Source organism: Schistocerca cancellata, chromosome 2 (assembly GCF_023864275.1).
Source record: "Schistocerca cancellata isolate TAMUIC-IGC-003103 chromosome 2, iqSchCanc2.1, whole genome shotgun sequence".
Taxonomy (NCBI): domain Eukaryota; kingdom Metazoa; phylum Arthropoda; class Insecta; order Orthoptera; family Acrididae; genus Schistocerca; species Schistocerca cancellata.
Genome location: NC_064627.1, coordinates 204,982,285 through 205,005,527, shown reverse-complemented (window position 1 = coordinate 205,005,527; position 23,243 = coordinate 204,982,285). Strand labels below are relative to the sequence as shown.

Below are 23,243 nucleotides of genomic sequence, written 5' to 3'. Positions count from 1 at the left end.
GGGGGAGAGAGAGGGGGGTGGGGGGAGAGAGAGGGGGGTGGGGGGAGAGAGAGGGGGTGGGGGGAGAGAGAGAGGGGGTGGGGGGAGAGACAGAGGTGGGTGGGGGAGAGAGAGAGAGGGGGGTGGGGAGAGACAGAGACAGAGACAGAGAGACAGAGACAGAGAGACAGAGACAGAGAGACAGAGACAGAGACAGAGACAGAGACAGAGACAGAGAGACAGAGACACGCGGTACCCTCCTGTACTGTTTCTAGTGGTGACAAACATTACCATTGCAACGCGCAGTTTCTTAAGTGTCTGGCCACCTTGCGCGGTATGCTTCACACATCTGTCTGCTTTATAAGCTTTTGCACTTTGACTCTCTCTCTAGTGCTGGAGACTTAGAAGAAATAAAACTAGGTAACATATTTAGCACTCACTGACAGAAGTGCCTAAAATTTATTGGGAGAACAATTGCTGCTGCTGCTGCTGCTGCTACACAAAAGTGAGGAGGCTCGGCCTTCCTTGCCTACTCTGATCAGCTGCCACAGCTGTTTGCCAGTAGTAACCTGGAAAATGGATGAATAATTTCAAGATTTTTGTGAGAGTTTAGAGAATGATAAAATGCTGAAGTGTAACAACTGGGTGCTGAATCTGGGGAAGACTGTTGAAATAATTAGATCAGTTTTATGGTGAAATGAGGACAGTCAGTCAACAAAGCCAAGAAATTAGAGAAACATATTACTGAGTCAACAATTCAAATAACTAGGCAACTGAATTATGTCAAAAGGTAGGCAATTTTGAAGAAGAACTGAGGAAGGATCTTAGAATGAAATGGCGTAAACCAAGAATGATAAAAGTAAACAATAGCATCAGGTATTCCAGTGGAAATGCTAAGCTTTTTCAATTCTGGTATAACTATAGCCTAACATTTCTCAAAATTTCAACTTTAGAGAGATTTCAAGCATTTTCTAAAAATAATTTAGGAAATTGTTACCTAAACGTTTTGAGGATAGCAAGAAAGTAGATTTTGTACTGGATATCTTTAATGTGTTGAGGCCAAGTGGGGACAGCCCACTCAGAGGAATTTAACTCTTGAAATGACTATGACTTTGCAAGAAATTTGAAAAAGTATTTATCTCCAAGAACAAAAGAACTGATAGTTATTAGAACCTCATTACTATAATCACAGCTGGTGTCTTTAGTATAATCACAGCTGGTGTAGTTTTAAGAAAGTGATTAGTGTGCCCGAAGTATCAATACAGACAAAATGCTGGTTAGATGTTTACCCCACTAAGCATGTAGGGAAAGTTGGTATCAGCAAGTGCAGGGTAGGGGGAGGAGCAGACCAAGGATTCACAAATGTGTAGTACACGTGCTGTAATCGTGTAACAAAAATTAGAGATGGGGAACAAGTAGTGAGAACAGTGCTACTGTTTGGCAAGTAGTTACCTGAACTTCTAAATTATGCACATTCTTCCAGAACTTTAGTAAACTTTCTCACTAATCATGACAAAAATTCTTCACTGATCAGAACAAAATTAAAATCACTAAAAAAAACAAATGAAGATGGGTACTTTGATAGAAAGCAAATAAATCCTTAAGAGCATATAAGATAGAAATTGATCAGTTTGACAAGGGAAAAAAATGACTTTAAATTTAAATGCTGACTTTATAAATTGCCTAATACACAAATTTCCTGAAATGAACACTGACTGTCAAGGTGGTGTGAACTCAGAAAGACTGTATCAAACTGTCTTACCATCATGTTGTGCTCTTCTAGTACTATCATCAGTATGCAATAGCTGGTGTCTTTTTGATACATACACTGAATTCCTAGGTATGGAATTTTTTTGGGGGACAGATGATGAAATAAGTTTCTTAGTTATAAAAAAAAACAGCCATAAGAATAACAAATAGTGCCCTTCTGTACTGTGTGTAACATTTGAGATTGTGACTAAAAATGTGAGTACTTTTGCCGATCAATTATAAACATAACTTTATAATTACAGCGCTGACAGTTTTAACAGTTTTATCCATGAGCATGGTACAAGAGCTGTACTGAATTTACATTTATGAACAATCTCTAAATTACATTTTATACCAACGATTAAAACTTCAAGAAATTGGCTGAAGAGAGTGCTAAAAATAGCATTAAAACAATTGTAAGTGATAACATCTGAAGAGTGAAGGATTACTTAGGTGACAGTAGCAGCTTTGTAAAAAAATCTAGGAAGTGGGTAATAAAATATGTCTTAAATTATTTTCACACTTTTCTGGAAAACCTTACAAAAAGCTCTGAAATTGCCTTGCTTTTTTTTGAGCTCAACATTTCAATCATTAAGGAGGAATGTTGACTAAATGTTTTGGGCAATCATTTGGGAAGTAGTAGTACACAATGTCAGCTGACAGCACATATGTATCGAGAGAATGTGAATGTACGCTTTCACATGTAGCGTCTAGTGTTTTGACACAAACATTGTAGCACAGTTTTTACTTTATGAAGTCACTTCTTTGCAAGGAAATGTAAACAATATTATATTAGACACTGAGGGTACAGGAAATGATGTCGCACTGCTGTTAACAGAATGGTCTCATATTTCAGAGGATGGAGGCCAATTTTCATCTGACCATCCTTATTCAAGTTAAGTGCAGATTCTGCAGAATAGTTCAGTGTCCCATGATGGTACTTACTGCAAGGCTTTTAATGATTTAGGTTGCTGCTCAGCACACACAATTCATTCAGTAGCAGACAGGCACACTGAAAGATAGCTGCTAGATACTATCAGCTACCAGACTAAGCCCTCCATCAAATATAGACTGCCTTGCCTTAATGCCTGGAGATTACAACAGGTGCATATGCTTCTGTACCACTTACGCCTCCTCTATGGGACAAGTAGGTGTCTATCCTATTTGATGTTTTTCCATTTTATTCACCAGTATTTGAATATTTACCTTCTTTGTAGCATCTGCAGTAATGTTTCATCATGTTGTGTTATAATATGGAGCAATGAGCTGCTTTACTCCTTAACTTTTTACTAGATCAAAGTTCATGTATATCTTCTCCGACCACTTTCCCGAATTTCTAAAAGCCATTTGACTTTGATGTACATATTCCAGTGATACACGTCAGCAGGTGGAATAATGATGTGGAATAAGCTGAGATTTGAATTACAGTGCTAAAAATGCCTGGGATAATGTAATTTAATTAGCAAAAAGTGAGAAATAAATTATGGGAAACATGGAAAAATGAGGTATATTATATTAACAGTTTACACTGTCAATATATTCAAAAACAAACTGTAGTAAACATAAAAAGGGAATGCATCACACAGTTTGTCAGAAAAAATAATTGTATGCAAGAGATTTTATAAAGTAAATGATGTACAATTATCATGCAAATCTTTAATATTGTTTTGCAATGAGTTTTAAATTTTACTGCATTACACTTTCTTTGACCAGATTTGAAACTGCAGTAATGGCCAGCCTTCTTATGAGGAATTTTAGCACATTTTCTAGTGAGCATAATTTTTGATAATGCGATGGACTACTCATATTGGGAAATGGTTGTAAATATAATAAAAGTACTATATGACTAGGTTGATGTGGATATTCTGCAGATTACTTGGTTTTTGTCTGGTGTAGAGGCACACCATAAATGATTTAAGTTGTTAAGTTTTGAAGGAATAAGGGAACAAATAATACACAACACTGATCTACAATAATTATTTTATTCAGTGAGAAATTATGTTTTGTTGTCTCTCTTTTATTAAGTACAGCATACTAGTCAGCAATAGGAACAGTCATCATGTACAGAAGCACTTAGTCAAATTAATGTCATGACAGTGTGTGCAAATTGCAACACTCCAGTCACAGAATGTCAAACTAAAATTTTAATAAATTAAAGAACTGTTAACATGATGGGTCATGTTACTTATGTAAATTAACTTACATCTGTGGCCACAGTAAGGTACATCTATCTATATTTCACAATGTCTGCAGCATGTTTTACCATTGTGCTGATATAATCTCATTAAATTAAAAAATCTTCCAATTTTACATAAAAAAATAAGGCAGGCCACTTGTCAAAATCTTCAGTTCATCTCTACATTAATATGTTTACAGTCTTGAAATAAACAGTCCATTTTTATTTCTAAGGCTCTTAACTGAAGCTCTGTTTTACACCTATTCTAGTAATAGCATGTAATAGAGTCTCTACCCATTGAACAATTTGCATTGTTTACACTGTCGTTCCATTTACCACTATTACCTACAATAATTGAGATTCAGATAAATTCCTCTGATTTTTCTGTCTTATTTACTTTACAATTTCTCACAAATTGGAGGACCATTGTGAACTGTAACATGGTATTCTTAATAATAGGGATAGTGTCCTTAGATGGCGTCCTTGTTGAGAAACGTTGGACAATACTTATCTTATGATCATTCTCTCTGCAATATTTGGAGGTTACACTTTACACTGAAGCAGTTGGTACTTGGTGTGACAATTTCAGAGTTGGTCTCATCTAATATATTTGAACTGTGTTGCACCCATCATCTGTGTTTTTACGAGTGAGGCAATGTATCCACAAAAATTACAGCCAATATATCTGGACTCTTATCATATCTTTATCTGTAGGATGTTTTAAAGAGAGATCTCCGAAGGCACAACTAAAAATGCACTACTTTAATTCGTGTATTTAAGAGATTGCTGCCTCACTCCTGTATACATATGAAGTGCGATTATTTGTGATTTTAAGTTAAATTTAAGTACAAGGAAAAACTTTTGTTCAGTCATGCTTCAATTACAGAACAAATATAAAGGGAGGAAACTGTGTAATTCTAGTGAATCTGCAATTAATACTACAAGAGTTAGCAGCATGAAAGATTATAACATGAACCAGGCATCAGCAAATATAATGAATTCTTTATGTATTGTCACAAAATTTAGTAAAACTTATATTACAGCTATAAAATGGTTAAAGAGACATTTTATATGGTGTCAAGTTCTAGCATTCTTTGAAGCCCTGGTGAACTGCATACCTACGATTGTAATCTCACCAGTCAGAATATTTTGCAACTGAAAGCATCCATTCAGCCAAAGTTGAGAACTGTACTTTTAACCACCTTTGTTCATTGTGTCCTGGATAAGTGAAGAACTTTGAATTTTTCATGTATCAAAGACAATAGCGGGTTATTGAGTCCTTAAGCTGATTTATACTTTCTCCAATTATTAAATTAAATTGCTTAACTGACAGCAAGAGAGACAAAAAACTATTTTCATTTCCACATTGCATTTTATTGCCTCTGACTATTACAGCAAGATATAAATTGCCCATCACTCAAGTTAAACCACCTAAAGGAAAGATTTATCAGCAAAATGTTGCCTTATTCAAAATCTTTAATGGAAATTAATTAGTTGTCTTAAGAGTATTAGAAGACCATACTGATTAACATTTAAAGAATACATTAGGCTTCAGGTTACATATTTAGGAAAGGTTGATAAAATTATACCTTTAGGGCTGTAACTGACTGACTATGCCAATACAAATTGGGAGATTAAGAATACATTACTGACCATAACACCTACTAATGAGCAGAATGTCTCATCATAGTCACTTTTAATCATCTGAGATGTCAGGAATGTTTAAATGTTTAACTTGCACTTTTTAGGACGCAGGAATAGTCTATATCACTGAGCTCCCTGCAGTCCAGTGTAGGATGAGGTAAACCACGGAAAGCCTAAATCAGAATGGGCAAACTTAGTGTTTATTAGATCACTGTGCAAACTTTTCCTGCTTATCTAGAAATGCAAACATTACACCCACTTGCACCAACAGTACATACTACATGACTGTACAAAAAAATTTAATCTAACTTTGACTTAGGAAACACAGAAACATTAAGAGGACAAAAATTCAACAGGTTTTGATACTTAAATTTGTCATTACAGATCACTACATATCTCAAGGAAAGATGTTTGTTAGGCTAAAGAAAAAAAAATAGCTTCAACTTCAAGCTTTGGCACTTTATAATTTATTATGAAGAAGCTGGACAGCATGTCTAAATTTTCCAATATTTACACTAAAGGACAATTTGGTGGATAATTTTCAGCACAATGCAGTCAAAATCTCTTAAGAGAATAACTGGATAGAGGATGAAAGGGATATTAAATTTTTTTGTGAATAAAGTAATATTCTTTGCATACATTCTCACTAATGTGTTATATGTGAGTATAAACTCTCTAAGTGGGATTTAAAGAGGTACAGGCCCAGTGGGACAGTAACCTAACTAAGAGATACTTTTTTTTTAATTTAATTCATTTCATCTCTAACCTGTTAGTACAAAATATGATTTTAATGAAGTTGCTACTTGATTATTTACTTTGTAGCTATTATGTACTTTGATGAACATATCAAACAACTTATCAACCATTAGGGTTGATAAAAAACTAGCTATTAAGCATCTTATAGGAGTGACTACCCAAAGCGACTGCTTTGTGGAAGCAGTGATTTGCACCTCACCTAACTGGGCCATTTTCATTAGTTTATTTACTTAACTAATTTTATACTGAAGCACTAAACTGAGAACTATGTTCAAAATGATTTTCCCAGGCTACCTTTAATTAAAAATAAACTACACTGTTGTGGCAGTTTTGAAGTTATGGTGATAAGCCTGAGTAGGCAAGAACATTTTCAAATACTTTTCTGCAAAATATTTTTAAGAACTTCAATTTTGGCACAGCTTGATGTTTGAGTAAGGTTCGTACAACATTTGTTTCTCAAATACTAAAATCTAAAATATAGGTAGAATGATTTACATTCATTAGCAAGTAAAACTCATATGTGATTAAGTAATAGACAAACAAATTTGTTAGTTGTGAATTTTGTGGAAATAATTTTATTTTCATGTTTCAATGACAAATTTGCCTGAAGCTTGTGTGAACTATGTTTACAAAACATTTGTTGATTTTGGTGTCAAATGATGCAAAGTGAATGAATGTTGTGTTGTGTTTTGTATTAATGTAGAACCAAAGCATGGGCCAAATTTATTTCTTCACATAACTATTGGATAATTTAATAGAGATTACTGAACACACACGCATTTCCACTGACGAATGACGTTAAAAATTTAAATTTTATTTACTACTCTTGTTGCACTTGGAAACACATTGTAATTGAATTTTGTTTGAAAATATCATTCACCTACTATGTGAGGGATGATCTACAGTGTTATTGTTTATGCAAAATCATATGAACCCCAAAATGTCAAAAGCTAGTGTCCATGAATAGACCCAACTTTGGTCTAGAAACATGAGGAGTTGCAAATAATGAATGGTGATAAAACAAGGGACCATAGAAAAAGACGAAGTGCTGTGAATGGGATACTAAGGCAGCATCACCACAATGTATTTGTGAATGGTAATACATGCAAACAGAACTGGACATACCCAAGAAACAGTAAGAGTAATTCCAATGATCATGTTGGACATTTAATGGAAGAATGTTTCTATTACAAGACGTAGGCTAGTTGTAAATAATAGTAATGAGAGTAGTGATGATGATGGTAGTAGTAATAATAATAATAATAATAATAATAATAATAATAATAATAATAATAATAAGAAGAAGAAGAAGAAGAAGAAGAAGAAGTGATCATAGTATTTTGTGTGTGTAGTTAAACTGCATTTCATACTAACTATAAAAAAATGTCAATTTGTATGTATCTATGTCAGTAATCACTAACCTTCACCAACCAGAGTGGCATTCTGTATCATCAGTATTTAATCTATTTAACCTGGGAAACTTCAGAACTTTTAGTGTATTAGAATTTAGTCATTTGTATAAGTTCTTTGTAGTATTCTGAACATGGAAATTGTATTTGACTAAACTGCTTTTTAATTGTTGATTTACTATGTAGAAATTAAAATAGTGTGCAGTATGGGTGGCTGTGGAGAGGGGGGGGGGGGAGCAGGGGGAGGAATCCTAAATTTCATTATATACAGGCATTTTTCCTAAAAAAACAAAGAACTGCTTTTGAAGGATTCCTGTAGCAGGTATGCTAGAAGGGACAGCTTTGGTTGTAATAAATATTTTTGGCATAGGCAGTGGTGTAAAAATAATCTTTTCACATAAAATGCTAGTTTCCCCAGTATTGTCTTTCATAACCTACATGGAGATATTTTTATAAAAATGAACACGTAAAAAACAGAGCTTCAGCTAGGGCTTACAATTCTCTAAATAATAATAATAATAATAATAATAATAATAATAATAATAATAATAATAATAATAATAGCAACAGGAACAAAAATTTATACATTTATAACTTTACAAAACATTCCCTACTTCAATTCATGTGCGTTTACAGTCCACATCTCTGCAGCATTTACAGATTAACACATTTACTTGTGCTAATCCTAAACTGATTTAGAAATCAATTGCCACCTGACACACTGTTTCAGAGTCCCTGATAAGCAGCACTGGCTACAGGTTACATATTTTTTTTTTTACATCACTATTGTCTTATTCTATATGCAATGTATCTGGTCTAGTTTAATGATAACTTTTATTAAATATTAATAATATTTAGAGGAATGGGTTTCTTGTAAAAACCTGAAATTACATGGAGGCCCTAGATGACAGTTATAGAGTGAAATAAATGATTATAAAATTTTAATGTAATTGTAATGTGTCTATGATTCGGTTGAAAGATCCAGAAATGTTTATGAGCTGATGAGTGTTTCCTTTATGTAGTATGCCACAAAAACTAATGCTATTGAGAGATTTTCAGATATGCCAGTTCTGCTTTGCTTAATAAAGTGGCCAGTGCTGCACAAACTGACTAAATAATACACTGAATAATGAAATAGCTTGGAAACTTTCATAACATTTTGAATTTTTCTGTTCACAGCTGCAGTATTGGTGTTTTCAGTGACTTTTGCACAGTTTTTAGTTAAATGTTTGACCTGTAATACATTGCAGCACAATTCCTAAATTGAATTTGCTTTTAACTAAATTATTTCAGATGTGTACGTAAGTTGTGTATGGATCCATATTATAGTCACAATTAACTAAAGAAATCCTGTTAACTCTCATTCATAATTTTAAAATAAGCCCAAGATTAAATATATAAAATAATATTTCTGATGAACACATTTACATATCAAGAACAGTATCACAGACATTATACTGCTGTTAAAATATTAGCATTTTAGTATTAACACAATATTCAGAATGATGTTCCACTTCAGCCTCAAAAATACACCTACATTTTGAGCTCAATTTGCCCATTTAAGCAAAATGTAAAGATCTCAAATTCTTAAAAAATATTTTCTGTAATGAAAAATTTAGTTTAATATATCGGTCATGGTCCTAATATCACATTGATGGTTCAACAGTACTACTGAAAGTTAAAACCAATTTAAAAAGTTATATTTTACTGGAGGCCAAAGGATATTTTAATACATAAATTTAGAAAGTCGAGGATTGCACAATATGAAAACTCTTCATTTTCAAAGTTAAGTGGATTAAATAGGCAAGCTGGGCCCCAGGAATTTCTTTGGTAATTAGTTATTGTAGGCACATTTAAAAAATATTTTGTGGAATTTAAAAAGTATCTTAATAAAATTTGTAGGACTATTACAACAGCTTTAGAATTTAGTATTATTTTCATCACTTAACTATAAGAAAATGGGAACTTTTGAGTCAGTACTTACTGTACAAAACTTTCCAATTTCAGATTATTATCTACATGTCTTTCTTGCAACCATATTGTTCCCTTGCCCATGTTATTATCTTTGGGCAATTTTAAGCTCAATTTCCAATGCAGAAAAAAATTATACATTTTATGTTTCTTACTAACAGAAATTTCAAGGCAAGTTTCTATCACTTTGCAGTTTCAACAGTCATTCATTACAAAATTTTGACTGTCCTTTTTTAAGACAACTCATTGTCATTTTCAGCAACAGTAAGCACAAAGTGTACTTATATTTTATTCAATTTCATAAAAATAAGAAATTAAACTCTAAAGAATCAGTTATATAAAATAAATTTCAGTATATGTTAGTAAGAAAACCGGTTTCATGCATTTGTTGCAACAGTGGAAGCATTCAATGTAATTAAATATACGAAAACACTTTGCAATTCCATACTACATTACTGTTAGTGCTTTTGTGCTTGCATGAAGCTAACAAATTGATATACAATAATTATTTTCTTTATTCAACATTCACAACTACCTCCTACTTAACTAAAATCCAGAGAGCAGGAGTAGTAGTGCTTATCCCTTCCCACCATAAAATATGCATGACAAATATACAATAGTTCCATTACTTCAATCTCATTAAAATACTGCAATAGAAGAAAATCCTAAATTGTTGGAGCTGACTAACAAACTCAGATAATGGTAAAAAATAGACTAGCAATGAATAAAAGAAAAGTGCTGCACACTGTCATGCATAAACATTTTGACTTGCGAAACAAGAACACTAAGCTCTTATTGGCAACTGAGATCATCAATAAACAAATAATGGAATTCCATATAACACACAAAGCATAACCATGTCAGTCTTCTTTGGTTATCTCCACTTCCAACCATCAACACACTTGCTATTGCACCTTTTTTAATAGTAGTAGCTATATCTTCTTACCATTTATCTCCTATTGGACTGTTATTTATTGTTGAACCAAGTTTACGTTCAGCTCCTGGGGCTGCACTCCCAGAGAATGGGCTCTGGCGTTTGTTGAGCTCTGCCAATAAAATTCCTTAATTAAGGTTTTATTCATTCTTTTAGAATGAAGTAAAAATGAGGTAAACATTTATTAATTAAACTTTAGTTGTGAAAGGAACTTAGGGTTTATCGAAATGTGATTTTGACAGCCAGTTAACTTTATTGCACCTGGAGAAAATTCCTGGCCTTGAGTATACTTTTATTCTTTGGACTTAAGTTTTGTAAGGAAATCATGTCCCTTAAGTAAACTGTTTCCTGGGGCATCTAGATTGAATTTAATTGTTACCCAACTGTTGCTTTATATGTTCTGCACTTGCATAGTGAGTTTGCAGAAAGTCTCACTGTGCATGTAGGAGGAAGAAACTATTGTAAATAGGTAAGACAGAGAAACTTTAAAAAATTACATTAGTAGACATAACATTTAGTTTTGTTTACAAACACTCATTTTAGTACTGTTGCAATAATGGGACTTTTTCATTACAGAAGGTCCTCTAAAAGTAAACTTGCAGCTCTAGTGACATCCAATAATATTTCATTGTATCTTCATTTCAGCCAAGCAAAAATTCATCATTAAGAAGTGGCAGAGAGAAATAAGGAAGATGATGATGTTTGCATAGTCTAACAGGCTGAAGTATTTGAATTTGTAGCTTTTCTCTGGATCGTCTACTAATACTTCAATTTCTCCCAGAGGTATCCTGTGAATTGAGAGAGAGAGAGAGAGAGAGAGAGAGAGAGAGAGAGAGAGAGAGAGTTGCTTTTTGCAACAGTCCAGCATGTCACATTGATCATGTGGACAAATACTCCACCTGGACCTACACATTTATCCCTAGCAAGTCTGTGTCATTCATGCATTAAATACAGCAGATGTCTCCTCAGCACCTCTAATGTTGTGAATGGTTGTTCACTGAGGTAACAATGAATGTATATCGACATGGATCTGTTTGTGATGTCTGATGAAGCCTAATTTCACCTGAGTGGTTATATCAAATCACAGGTTCTGGGTGGCACAGAAACAGCCTAACTTCCACAAAACACCATTGCATGGTCAGAAGGTTGGGGTTTGGTGTGCAATGTCACACCATATTATTGGCCCCACCTTCTTTTATGATCAGAAGCTGACTTTGGCATGTTAAATTACCAACATTTTGAAATCATTTGTGGCATCATTAAAAGACCTACTGTTACTTCCAACAGGATGGAGCAACTGCTCATACAACTGGCCGACCCTTGGAGCACATTTACACAATCTTCGAGCCCGACAGTAGTTAGCAGAGGTCAGTCTGGTCATGGCGAGAGCTGGCCGCCAGATCACCAGATCTGTCAGTGTACAATTACATTGTGTGGGGATCCCTCAAGTCTGAAGTGCTTTGCAATAACCCTCAGTCTTGACAAACTGCAGCCGAACATTTTGGATGAGATTACAGCAATTCCAGCAGTCTAGTTTTGATCTGCCTCCAGCAACCTGCTGACTGGGGCCCAAAACTACAAAGATGTGAATGGTGTTCACTTTAAACATCTGCTTCAGGCAGGTTAGTACTGTATTTCCTTTCCTCTGCTGTTTTTCATTGTACCTTAGGACACTGTTCTGCGGGCCACTTATTTGCCCCCATCCTGTATTTTTTAATGAAGAGAACCTGATGCCTTTGATCCATGTTCCATTCCAATTGACCCCTTGTCCACTACCTCTGAGTGTAGGTGCTGGTGAGTTTATACAACTGTTCATAATGGAAGCCAAATTAATCATGGAGGGATGATTGTGTAGTATTTGGCTGGACACAGCTTTCCCAGCTGCTTCCAGAAAGGCAACACATACTCCTGCTGTACTCTCCTGTGTGTATTTATTGCCTGTAACCTTTAAGTATCAATTGTCAACTGGTGTCGGCTATGGATGACATCTGAGAGAAACCATTGTTTTGTATCATGACAGCAGTTGGATATTTTGGTTGCCTTTGTATATGGTAATTCCATGGGCAACTTCCCATGCTAGGAACCCTTATTGCCGTAATGCAATAATGTGAGCATGGTCTAATTTTGCCGTAACACTTCCATGCATGTTTATAGATTTAACAGTGTACACAAGCCGATGAAGTACACTGAGAATGCGGGTTTGTGGTTACCCTCATTACCCATGTTGCCTTATGTAGTCATTCCTTTTAAGAGGAAGTGTTGAGAAGGAGGTTTCCAATAAAACAAAAACAATTTAAGTCATGACTGTGGTGCAGAACTGAGTAATTTGTAGAAAGACTTTCTTACACCAAAAATTTTTCCAACTCCACATACAACTCTTGTTGTAAATGACTACTATAAGTGTATATCAATATTACTAATATCTTGTCTTCCAAGGTGTTTAGCCTCTCATTCATTGCCTAACTTCTAAGTTTTTTACCGAATTATTGGCCAGTCATTAGGCTTTTCCAGCTGAAGGGTCATATGTTACAACAGTAAATAATAATTCAACTTTAGCCATCCAGTCTTTTAGTTCACACAATGAAGAGAAATCAACTTTTTAGTTCTTAAGTCAAATATTTCATGAAATTAGTTTTATTTGTACCTGAAATTGCAAGTAACAACTTCCGACGAGCTCCTAAGGCAGTTACACCAATTTCTCGGAGATCACTTTCAGTGAGAGAACGAAAGATGTCAACGTCTATTTCTTGGTTAGTGAAAATACCTGAAAATGTAAAAATTCTTTTTAGGCTGAAGGCAGTTTGTATACATTTATTCTAGAAAGTAATTAGAAACATGACAACCTGAAACCTTAGTAGTACTAGCAGCTATAGTGTGTGCTTTGTAATGCAAGTTAAGGCACTGCTCTGTGAACTCTTAGTAATGTATGTAACTTTTTCTCTTTAAACCGCTATTCCCTTCATGGTAAGTCATACTGATACATGGAAGTAAAATTTAGTAAGAGGTGCTAAGACATAGCTTCCAGTTAACAGAAGTAGAGAAAGTTTAGATGTCTAAATTTATTCTGGACATTAGATAGACCAGAACTATGTTAAGTAAGAATGGACTAAACCAAATACTGATGTTCTTCCCATAACCAACAGCTAAAATCATGAATTTAATTCAAAAGAAAAAAAAATCTGCATCTGTCATAATCGACATATGTCATTAACTTTGATGTAGTGAAACGGTAATTTGTTCCAAAAGCTTTGTTTGGTACTGGCTATAGCAGAGTGTTTCTTGCAGTTCACAAAGTTTTGAAAATAATCACTGCAGACAGCAAAAGTTACTATTTTTTTTATCTGAGAGAAGTAGAAAAAAAATTAATGCTAGAAATATTTGTTTTTGGACAAAGTCTTTCCTCCAGAATAGAAAACTAAAAACGTCCTGACTTAAAGGTTAGCCACTTGTGTCTGGAGACATTGGTTATGCACGTGCGCGAGTCATTAACAACGTGCGCGAGTCATTAACAACGTGCGCGAGTCATTAACAACGTGCGCGAGTCATTAACAACGTGCGCGAGTCATTAACAACGTGCGCGAGTCATTAACAACGTGCGCGAGTCATTAACAACGTGCGCGAGTCATTAACAACGTGCGCGAGTCATTAACAACGTGCGCGAGTCATTAACAACGTGCGCGAGTCATTAACAACGTGCGCGAGTCATTAACAACGTGCGCGAGTCATTAACAACGTGCGCGAGTCATTAACAACGTGCGCGAGTCATTAACAACGTGCGCGAGTCATTAACAACGTGCGCGAGTCATTAACAACGTGCGCGATCATCATTAACAACGTGCGCGATCATCATTAACAACGTGCGCGATCATCATTAACAACGTGCGCGATCATCATTAACAACGTGCGCGATCATCATTAACAACGTGCGCGATCATCATTAACAACGTGCGCGATCATCATTAACAACGTGCGCGAGTCATTAACAACGTGCGCGAGTCATTAACAACGTGCGCGAGTCATTAACAACGTGCGCGAGTCATTAACAACGTGCGCGAGTCATTAACAACGTGCGCGAGTTTAGAAGTACTTTCCAAAAGCTGAACTATTGCTAGCATTGTTTTTCATTGTGCCCATCTGTGAACACTTGCCCTATGGGGTATGCAGCAACCTGCCCTTTCCAAGTTGTCATTATTCCATCCTGGACTTTCCATTATTTAATATTTCAGTCTGATGTATGAGAAATGTAATGCATGGATACATTGGGACTATAGGAATAAAGGGAGATCATGACTGATGGACAAGATTGTGGGAGCACGAATGGCTTTATTGAAATAATGATCAAGCATCCACTTAGAAAAATGTCATCTTAGTTTGTACACTCTTGTTACTGCACATGCTCCTTCCACCAAACAATTAACTGTTAAGCTGTTGACAAGGTCAGAAACAAGTTGGTGTGCATGTACATTATTTGTTTTGTGTGAAGGTGACTGTCCTAATGTTCAGCACAATCGGTTTCATGTATCTTCCAGTCAACAGGTCCATGACTCAACAAGGCAGCAAAGTGTTATCTTACCTCTTATTTGAAATTCTTAACTGAGCTGGTGCACGACACTGTCAAATTAAGCACTGTTGAAATGAACTGAGTCACTCAGCCAGCTTTCGTATGTGGTCACACAAATGCACGGGTTTGGACAATGGCATTTCTGAATTCATTTTTGAGTGTAGTAGTCCTTCTGGAATCTAGATTCAGGTGTCAGTTTGTTTCACTCTTCAATACTAGCCAGTTGGTATGCATTTTATTTTGCAATTGACTCCAGACAAATAAGTAAGTCTATGCATTTTAATCGAGATAAACTACACTATCCATCATCCGGCGGTACATGAAAAATACAGCATGTAACGTAACCTTTATGTCATGCTAGATCATGACTTGCCAAGTGTGTACAATGTGTAAATATTTTATCAGCCAGTTGAGATCAATTGCAACATAATTCTCTCTCAACCTTCCCATTCATTACTATGATCACCTGTACACAATGTTGGTCTTCCACATTTTCTAATACTAATTATGCACTTTCCATTAGTTATCTTTTTCTCTCTTTGTATCAAATTGTGAACTTCCTTGATCCATATGTCTACTGTTGGTCTGTGTGTACTACGCACCTACATTGCATATCCATTATGGTCATGTCATGATTACGTCTTCCATTTTAGTTTGTTCCCTGATCCAAATGGTGGTTCTCATCCAATATTTGTCAGACTTCCGCTCCCTCAGAAACTGAAGTTTTTCCATGGGCTTTTGTGTTTTAGGACCATATCTCATTGACAGAGCTCTGAACATACACTAGCATTGTTCTTTTCAGAAATGCTACTAGCTAAATTCAGTGAACAAATTTTCTGAAAGAATTTCAGTTCTCTAACTGGCTGAGTGACTTAGTTCATTTCAACAGTGCTTAATTTGACAATGTCATGCACCAGCTCAGTTAAGAATTTCAAATAAGAGGTAAGATAACACTTCGCTGCCTTGTTGAGTCATGGACCTGTTGACTGGAAGATACATGAAACCGATTGTGCTGAACATTAGGACAGTCACCTTCAGACAAAACAAATAATGTACATGCACACCAACTTGTTTCTGACCTTGTCAACAGCTTAACAGTTAATTGATTGGTGGAAGGAGCATGTGCAGTAACAAGAGAGAGTGCAAAGTAAGATGACATTTTTACTCCCCTTTCTTTCCCTATCTATCTCATGTTCTCTAACTAGTTATCTTTGCCGATCTCCTCTTTCAATTCTGATTATTCGATTGTTCCAGGTAATTCTAAGAGAAGGTGTGAGATTATGATTACGTTCTTCAGAATATTAACATAGCGTGGATCCATGTCTTGTCTTGTGAAGACAATTGCAGCTTGACTGTTATGCCTTGGTGGAGTAATGTATTGAAAATCAGATTCCTAGGTATTACTGGTTGAGAAGGGCTTCTGAATTTGCTTGAAGTGCTAGGCAAGTCCATCTAGGATTCAATATTATTAATTATTGTTACATGCAAAAGTAATTCTATGCCACATATTAACCTATCAAATCAGTTACAAATGTTTACTAAGGACTAGAGAATGACCATAACTTACAAATGTATTTTTCTAGTCCAATGGATGTTAGAAGTGAAGCAATATCCTTTGTCTTCAATCCTGCAATTTGATTCACAGCAGATGTGGGTGCAGAATCTAGGTAGTTGCTTGCACTCATCAGTCCATTTTCACCAGTTAATAATGTACTGCTGAAGTCTGAAGTCGAATTTAATGTTGGAGATACCACAGAGTTGTTTGTTTTCCATGGGTCCAGATCACCAGAATCCTAGTTTGGGATCTAATTATTAGTCATGCTTAATGTAGTGGTGTATTTTAACATCTTTTGATGAATAATGCTTACCTGGAGAAGTCCATTGTGTTTTGGTTTCATTTCTGGTGTTGGACTGGACTGGCTGAAGCCATATCCAGACCACAGTGATGTTGGAGTTCTTAAATTAGTTCCAAGAGGTTTCTGAATTGCTGTTGGGAGAATTAAAATCATGCTTAATAAATGAAAGTTTCTTTATTTTTTATAACAAGAAGCAAGAAATTTATTAAATGTACAGTGGGGGATTTATTTACAGTTCTGTTTAAATTTCTTTACCTTTAATATTTCAAAATGAGTTTTTGTAACTTAAACGTAGACATCTATGAGACAGCGGTTTTGTATATTTACTGCCGACAGTGATCTAGTGGTTATCATCACTGCTTCTAGCTTATGGGGTCCTGCATTCAATTCCCGGTCAGGTCGGAGAGTATCCGCTTGGAGATGGTGGTGTTTTATCATCGACGACACCCAAGTAACCAAAGTTATGTCATATTAAAAATACTTGCACCAGGCAACCAGACAACCCTAGATGGGATCTCCTGACTAATAAGGCAATATGATTATTTCACTGTACATTTGTGAATGTTCATCACAGCTGGCAACTATCATAATAAGGTCCAGAATATGTTACCATTCTCTTTAAACTATTTTAATACCAGTTTCTTACATTGCTCATACCTTAAGCAATTCTCTTAAGATTTTGAAAGATGAGCAGCCTTTTAAGTTATGTATAAATACTTATTCGCATTTTGTTGTCATTACACAGTGCAGTGACAGTTTCATTGCCACAATACTTTTAAGCACCATTTTTTGTCTTTAGCATTTAATTATGCACATGATAACAAAAAGAAAATAGTTAAAATCCTACTATCAATTTTTAATATTTTTGAATCTTTATAGAACCTTTTCGTATAAAATAATCAAGAACATTGTCTGCACAGTAATATGAAAAGTAGTGGTATCAATGTTCTTCCCTCAATTTCAACACTTTATTTAAAATAAATAGTGGCTTGGTTGTATTAAACATTTTGGTAACGTAGCTCTTCAAATAAGTGATCTTTGTTTTTCTTGGTTTTTTTAGGTATTTTTGTTTCCCACATCAGTCTTAAATTTTATGTACAGCATTGCAGATTTTTGGATACCCAGTCATACGTGTTTGAAAATCACTTTTCACCAGTTTAATTTTTTAGCAACAAGTGTGATACATTTGATTTGGAAATTTCTTCCCTTCAACCCCATTAATTTGCATGTTATTCTACCATTTAATTACGATTTTCCTAATTTAACATTATTCATATAATTACACATAAGGTGTCAGTGGTGATACGGCCTTGGAAAAAAAAAAAAAAAAAAAAAAAAACAGATGGAGGTAGTGTGGAACGGTGAAGGTGTGGCAACCAGTATCAGTCTGGAGGAGAGTATCACTCAGGCAGGAGTAGAAATTCCTTGAGATAGACTGTTTTTGGTACTCTTGTTCAAACGACAGTGACAGGAGCTATAGTGTTCTTAATTACTAAAGATTATTTTGTAATTGAAGTTTGTTTATTTGCAAGAGTGAGTATTCTTCCTGGTTGCTCACAGCCAGCAACCTGGATATATCTACAAAGGACTGTGAAATGTTGCCACATTGCCAGTGTCCGATACCACCTGTCGACTTTGCCTTACGTATGACGTCATTGGTCAAAGACGCTGCAATGACAATCTGTGAATGGAACAGATCATACTTGTCAACAAACTAATGTAGCATGCCATAAAATACATTTAACGTGACTATTATTTACGCACAAATTTCATTTAAACGAGTTGAAGATGACTGAAATAAATAAGAATGATAGCAATTACGAGTGCATATATTATATAATATTTTCCACATGTACTACAAAAATGATCTAAATAATGAACTGTCAAATAGTTTGAATCGGTAACTAGAAGCAACCTATGTAAGAAATCGTTTCTAGTTACAGATGCCAATATTACTGTTTGTTGTGCAACAATCTTATATCAGAAACGTGCTTAAAAATGATCTTGTTAGTGAACTACAGAGTACGACTAGACTTTCAAAAATGAAATCTTTGCACACATTACTGCCCACGTAAAGAAATAAAATGTAAAAATGACCAAACCTTGCAACTGATAACTATACTACACTGAAGTCACACCAGCTACAGTAGCTCCAAATAACACTCAGTAAAATCAATACACCAGGAGTCACAGTAAAAATAAGAGAAGTGTAGCAGAAACATCCAAAAGGAAAACACGAAAGTGGCTACACGTAAAGAAACTTACCATATACGAACTACCAAAGGAATCAAAGATGGAGGCTGATAAGAATGAAGTAAGGACATTAGAAGAAATAATAATGTTAGAAGGTCAAACTGTAATGAAAGAAGCAAAATCCAGAATAACTAATAAAAAATAATAAGAAACAAACTGCCAGGCACGAATGAGGTAACACCCAAATCAGTTCTTCCCTACCACCCACCCTCAATCAGATGCAAAATTTTAAAATAATAAAGAATGAAACCACGAGTCATTCACATAAACTCTCTAGCAAAGACACAGCAGTACCCCTCGGCCCACCATTGTAACCAGAAAATATTAAAATGACCAAAAACCTCCCTCCAAAGAAACCAAAAAAAGTAGCACACACACTATACAGTAACATAAAAATGCAACATAAAACAAGAAAGTGTCAGACCCACCAAAACCTAACTAACAAAATGAGGCTTGTACATTTTGCTGACTACTTTCATAAATGCAAGAAATAAATAATAACCTTCAGGAATACTCTTCCTCCAACAGTATTCATCTGAATAGCCTTGCAACACTGAAATCTTTCTTCCCCCACCTGACAACATATTTTACAGCCCCCCCCCCCCCCCCAATACCCCTCGATAGTATTACTACATGCCCCCATCTTATAACCTTTAATCTGAATATTGTGATTCACGACCAAATGACGATAATCCCTTTCACTCAACCCCTTGTACGAAGCAAACCCATCCGAAATGACTACAAAACCTTCATCCACATATTTTTTTATTAAAGATGTGGAGACTTCCTTTGTCCCATTTGGTACAACCCTAAATACATAAGCACACATTCTGCTCCAGAAACTGCTACTCCGAAAACCCAAAGCCCAACAACCTCGTGCTCCGTTTTGTACTCTCTCTTTCCAAAATGTGACTCATCTACTTCAACTATAACTGCTGGCCCCCCAATGACCCCCTAGACCTTATAAATTCCCGCAGAGTTCTCTACAAAATGAGAACCAGTCTACTTCAGTGCCACACGAAACCCCAGATTTGTGCACGACAGATTTGCAAGAATATTCATAGCAAAAATAGTAGGTTAGCATGACAATTACTTCTGAATTCAGCGTCGAACTTTCGAACCACATCCCCCTGCGTATGGATCTCCATATGTTATTTCTCTGCACCTTCACATGTATTTGTCTGAAGTTGGTGATAATGCAACCTTCGTCAAAACCGTATCATTTCCACAGACACTGCACTTGCAAAATTCAGCAATGACACCCAATGATTGCAAAAATTTTATAGTTGATTTACTGCCACCCATTTTCTGAAGCAGAATTTCCGCAGTAAAAACAACCGACTCATCTGTAATGAACAGCGTGAGAAATCTAGGTTACTTATGCACCCTGACTTCTTACACACCCCGATTACTTTCATTAATGAAAGATGCCAAAAACAAATTACGAGATGAAAACAAAACAATCTACATTGAATTTTTAATATATGCGCATAACGAGGAAATCCAGAGAAATCATTTAATGTTCATCGACAGCAATCTGTGGCACAAACAAAATAACATCACACATTACATCATTGGTCAAAGCCGACGGGTGGTATCTGACACCAGAATTGACCCAATACTTTTACATTCCGTTCTCACATCAGCCCCTTACAACACATGTTGACGAAGTTCAAAACAAAAAATCAGTCTGCAATTCTTTTGCCAAGAGTGTATTGTATTGCACCAGTTGAGGCTTTTTGTATCACTGATTATGTCCCTCTGACATCACAGGATGATACCTTGCTGCACTACTACTACTACTACTACTACTACTACTACTACTACTACTACTACTACAACAACAACAACAACAACAACAACATCAATCATCATCTTTCAGTTATCATAGATACTAGAAATTTATCTGATCATCCTCACCAGAGGTACGGTTTGTTTTATGACAATACAACCCTTACTTCCAGTACACACAAAGAACAGGAAAGAGACTGGCAGCATTGTGTGACAGTGGTAATTTAGAATCCCTGAGTATGTGGTATTCTCATGCCCTCTCCAAGTGAAAGCTATGCAATGTCAGTCCCCTCAGGGCAAAATAACATTCCCAATTAGGAATCCTGATACATTCCAGTTACTGAACATAATGTTTTAGATTATACATAAAAATGAACTAAACAAGTCCAGAGCAGGTATTGGAGACAGAAATCTGCAAGTAAGAGATGTTAACGGAATCAAGTTTGTGAGAGGGAATATGCGAATGATTATAAAGGTTGAAAGGACAGTTGTAATGTTGATGGCAAGTATGCAAGAAGCTCACAAGTAGTATAGGAACACTGTATAATCGGTGAAGTGTTGTGTGCTGTCTTAACAAGACCATATTCATTTTATTTACTTTTAATATAATTAGCTATCCATAATAATACTACCATTTACAAAGAATTGTGATCACTCATTTTTACTGTCATTAAGAAACTAGACATTTATCATCACAAATTTTAAGTGTTTTTCATTTTAAGTGTGTGGGTACAATACAGGGAAGAGATGACAGGTGGCTAAAGTGCAGGCTTTTTTCCTACCCACCACAGGCCAAACTAAAATATACCAATGTAGCCATAAGCTAAAGATTATCAAGGAAATTGTAAAGTGCAAAAAAGCAGTTAAAAGCTTTGAAATAGTTGTGTGGATTTTGATATAGATTGTGTAGGGCTAAATAATAGAATGAGAATACCACATATTCAAAAGAGCACATCAAGTCCCATTGTGAAGCCTGTAGAAGAGTTTTGGCATCAAACTTTTCAGAGGAAAAGAATACAGGAACCTGAAAAACCAGAGAATTGTTAAACAATTGCATCAATTTATTGGAGTCAGTCCAAAATCTAGTCAAGTTAACAGATGAACTATGAATTACAACTCAGCAGTAGCACAAAACCAACAATTCTCAGTTCAAATGGAAGATTAGAAAAATGCTTCCTGCAGTCATCAAAGTGCACAGAAAAGCTTAGTGAAGAAAGCAACGACAACAGTGTTGACTTTATGAAAATTGATTCTATGAAACAAAAATCAGACATTGGTGAACAAAACAATGAAATGAACTTCACAGCGGAAGTATAAACAGTAAACAAGTGAAGTGCTGTGCATCAGAGTTCACAAGACAACAAACTGAAGATAATAGTTCACTGCATTTTGCAAGTGATTTCCCTAAAAAAATGTACTGAGAGTCAACAACTTAACAACACAGAATGCTGCAGCTCAAATACAAATAGTAAACAAACCAACAAAATTGAAAGAAATGTGTATGAAGACTTAATATGAGTAACTTCTCAAGTAAACAAAAACATGGTGCTAAGTGACATACACAGCAAACATAAATAAACTATCTAGTGAGATGAAACAAACCAGTCACTACATGACTCAAAAATATGCTTAAGCTTTTTTTTATTCTGACAAATTACCAGTATCCATATGAAACAGGCTCCTCCATGACAAAACATTACCAAGAACAGCTAAGTGAAAACGGGTCACATACTACTAAGAACATCACTCTTATAGCTGTAAGCAGTGCTGAAGTACTAAAGTACAGTGTCTTAGGGTGTTGTCATTCTTTATAGAAGAAGTGAAGCCACATATGCTGTGTGTATGTGAACATCAGCACAGGAAGCTAAGTACTAAAACTGTAACGAGTACCTAAACTTGGTAAGTGAATGATACAGAACAACTGCTTCCTTTGGCGGTGTATATGTATGTGAACAGGAAATTCAATATTAAAGAAATTTATTTAAAAAGCTACTCTGTGGATCTGGTTTTAGAGTTGGCTGCCTTTGAGTTATTAGATTTTAATATAATTGTTGTCTCATTCTCCAAATAGCAACTTTGAAAATTTTCTGTACCAAATGCAATGTGCTACTTAACACACACTTTAAATAAAAAAAATTGCATTTTATGGCGATTTCTTTGTACA

The 23,243-nt window shown here is 35.3% G+C and overlaps 1 protein-coding gene across 1 annotated transcript in view; it reads right to left on the bottom strand.

Annotated features, from left to right (window-relative positions):
• Positions 1–10,626: 10,626 nt before the first annotated feature.
• Positions 10,627–23,243, bottom strand: part of LOC126152458 (protein bicaudal C homolog 1) — a 310,606-nt gene continuing 297,989 nt past the window's right edge. Inside the window, exons 13-16 of the mRNA XM_049916007.1 lie at positions 17,048–17,166; positions 16,747–16,972; positions 13,263–13,382; positions 10,627–10,730 (exon numbers count right to left, since the gene is read on the bottom strand). Of these exons, the coding sequence (XP_049771964.1) occupies positions 10,627–10,730; positions 13,263–13,382; positions 16,747–16,972; positions 17,048–17,166 (569 nt within the window). The remainder of the gene's footprint in view (positions 10,731–13,262; positions 13,383–16,746; positions 16,973–17,047; positions 17,167–23,243) is intronic.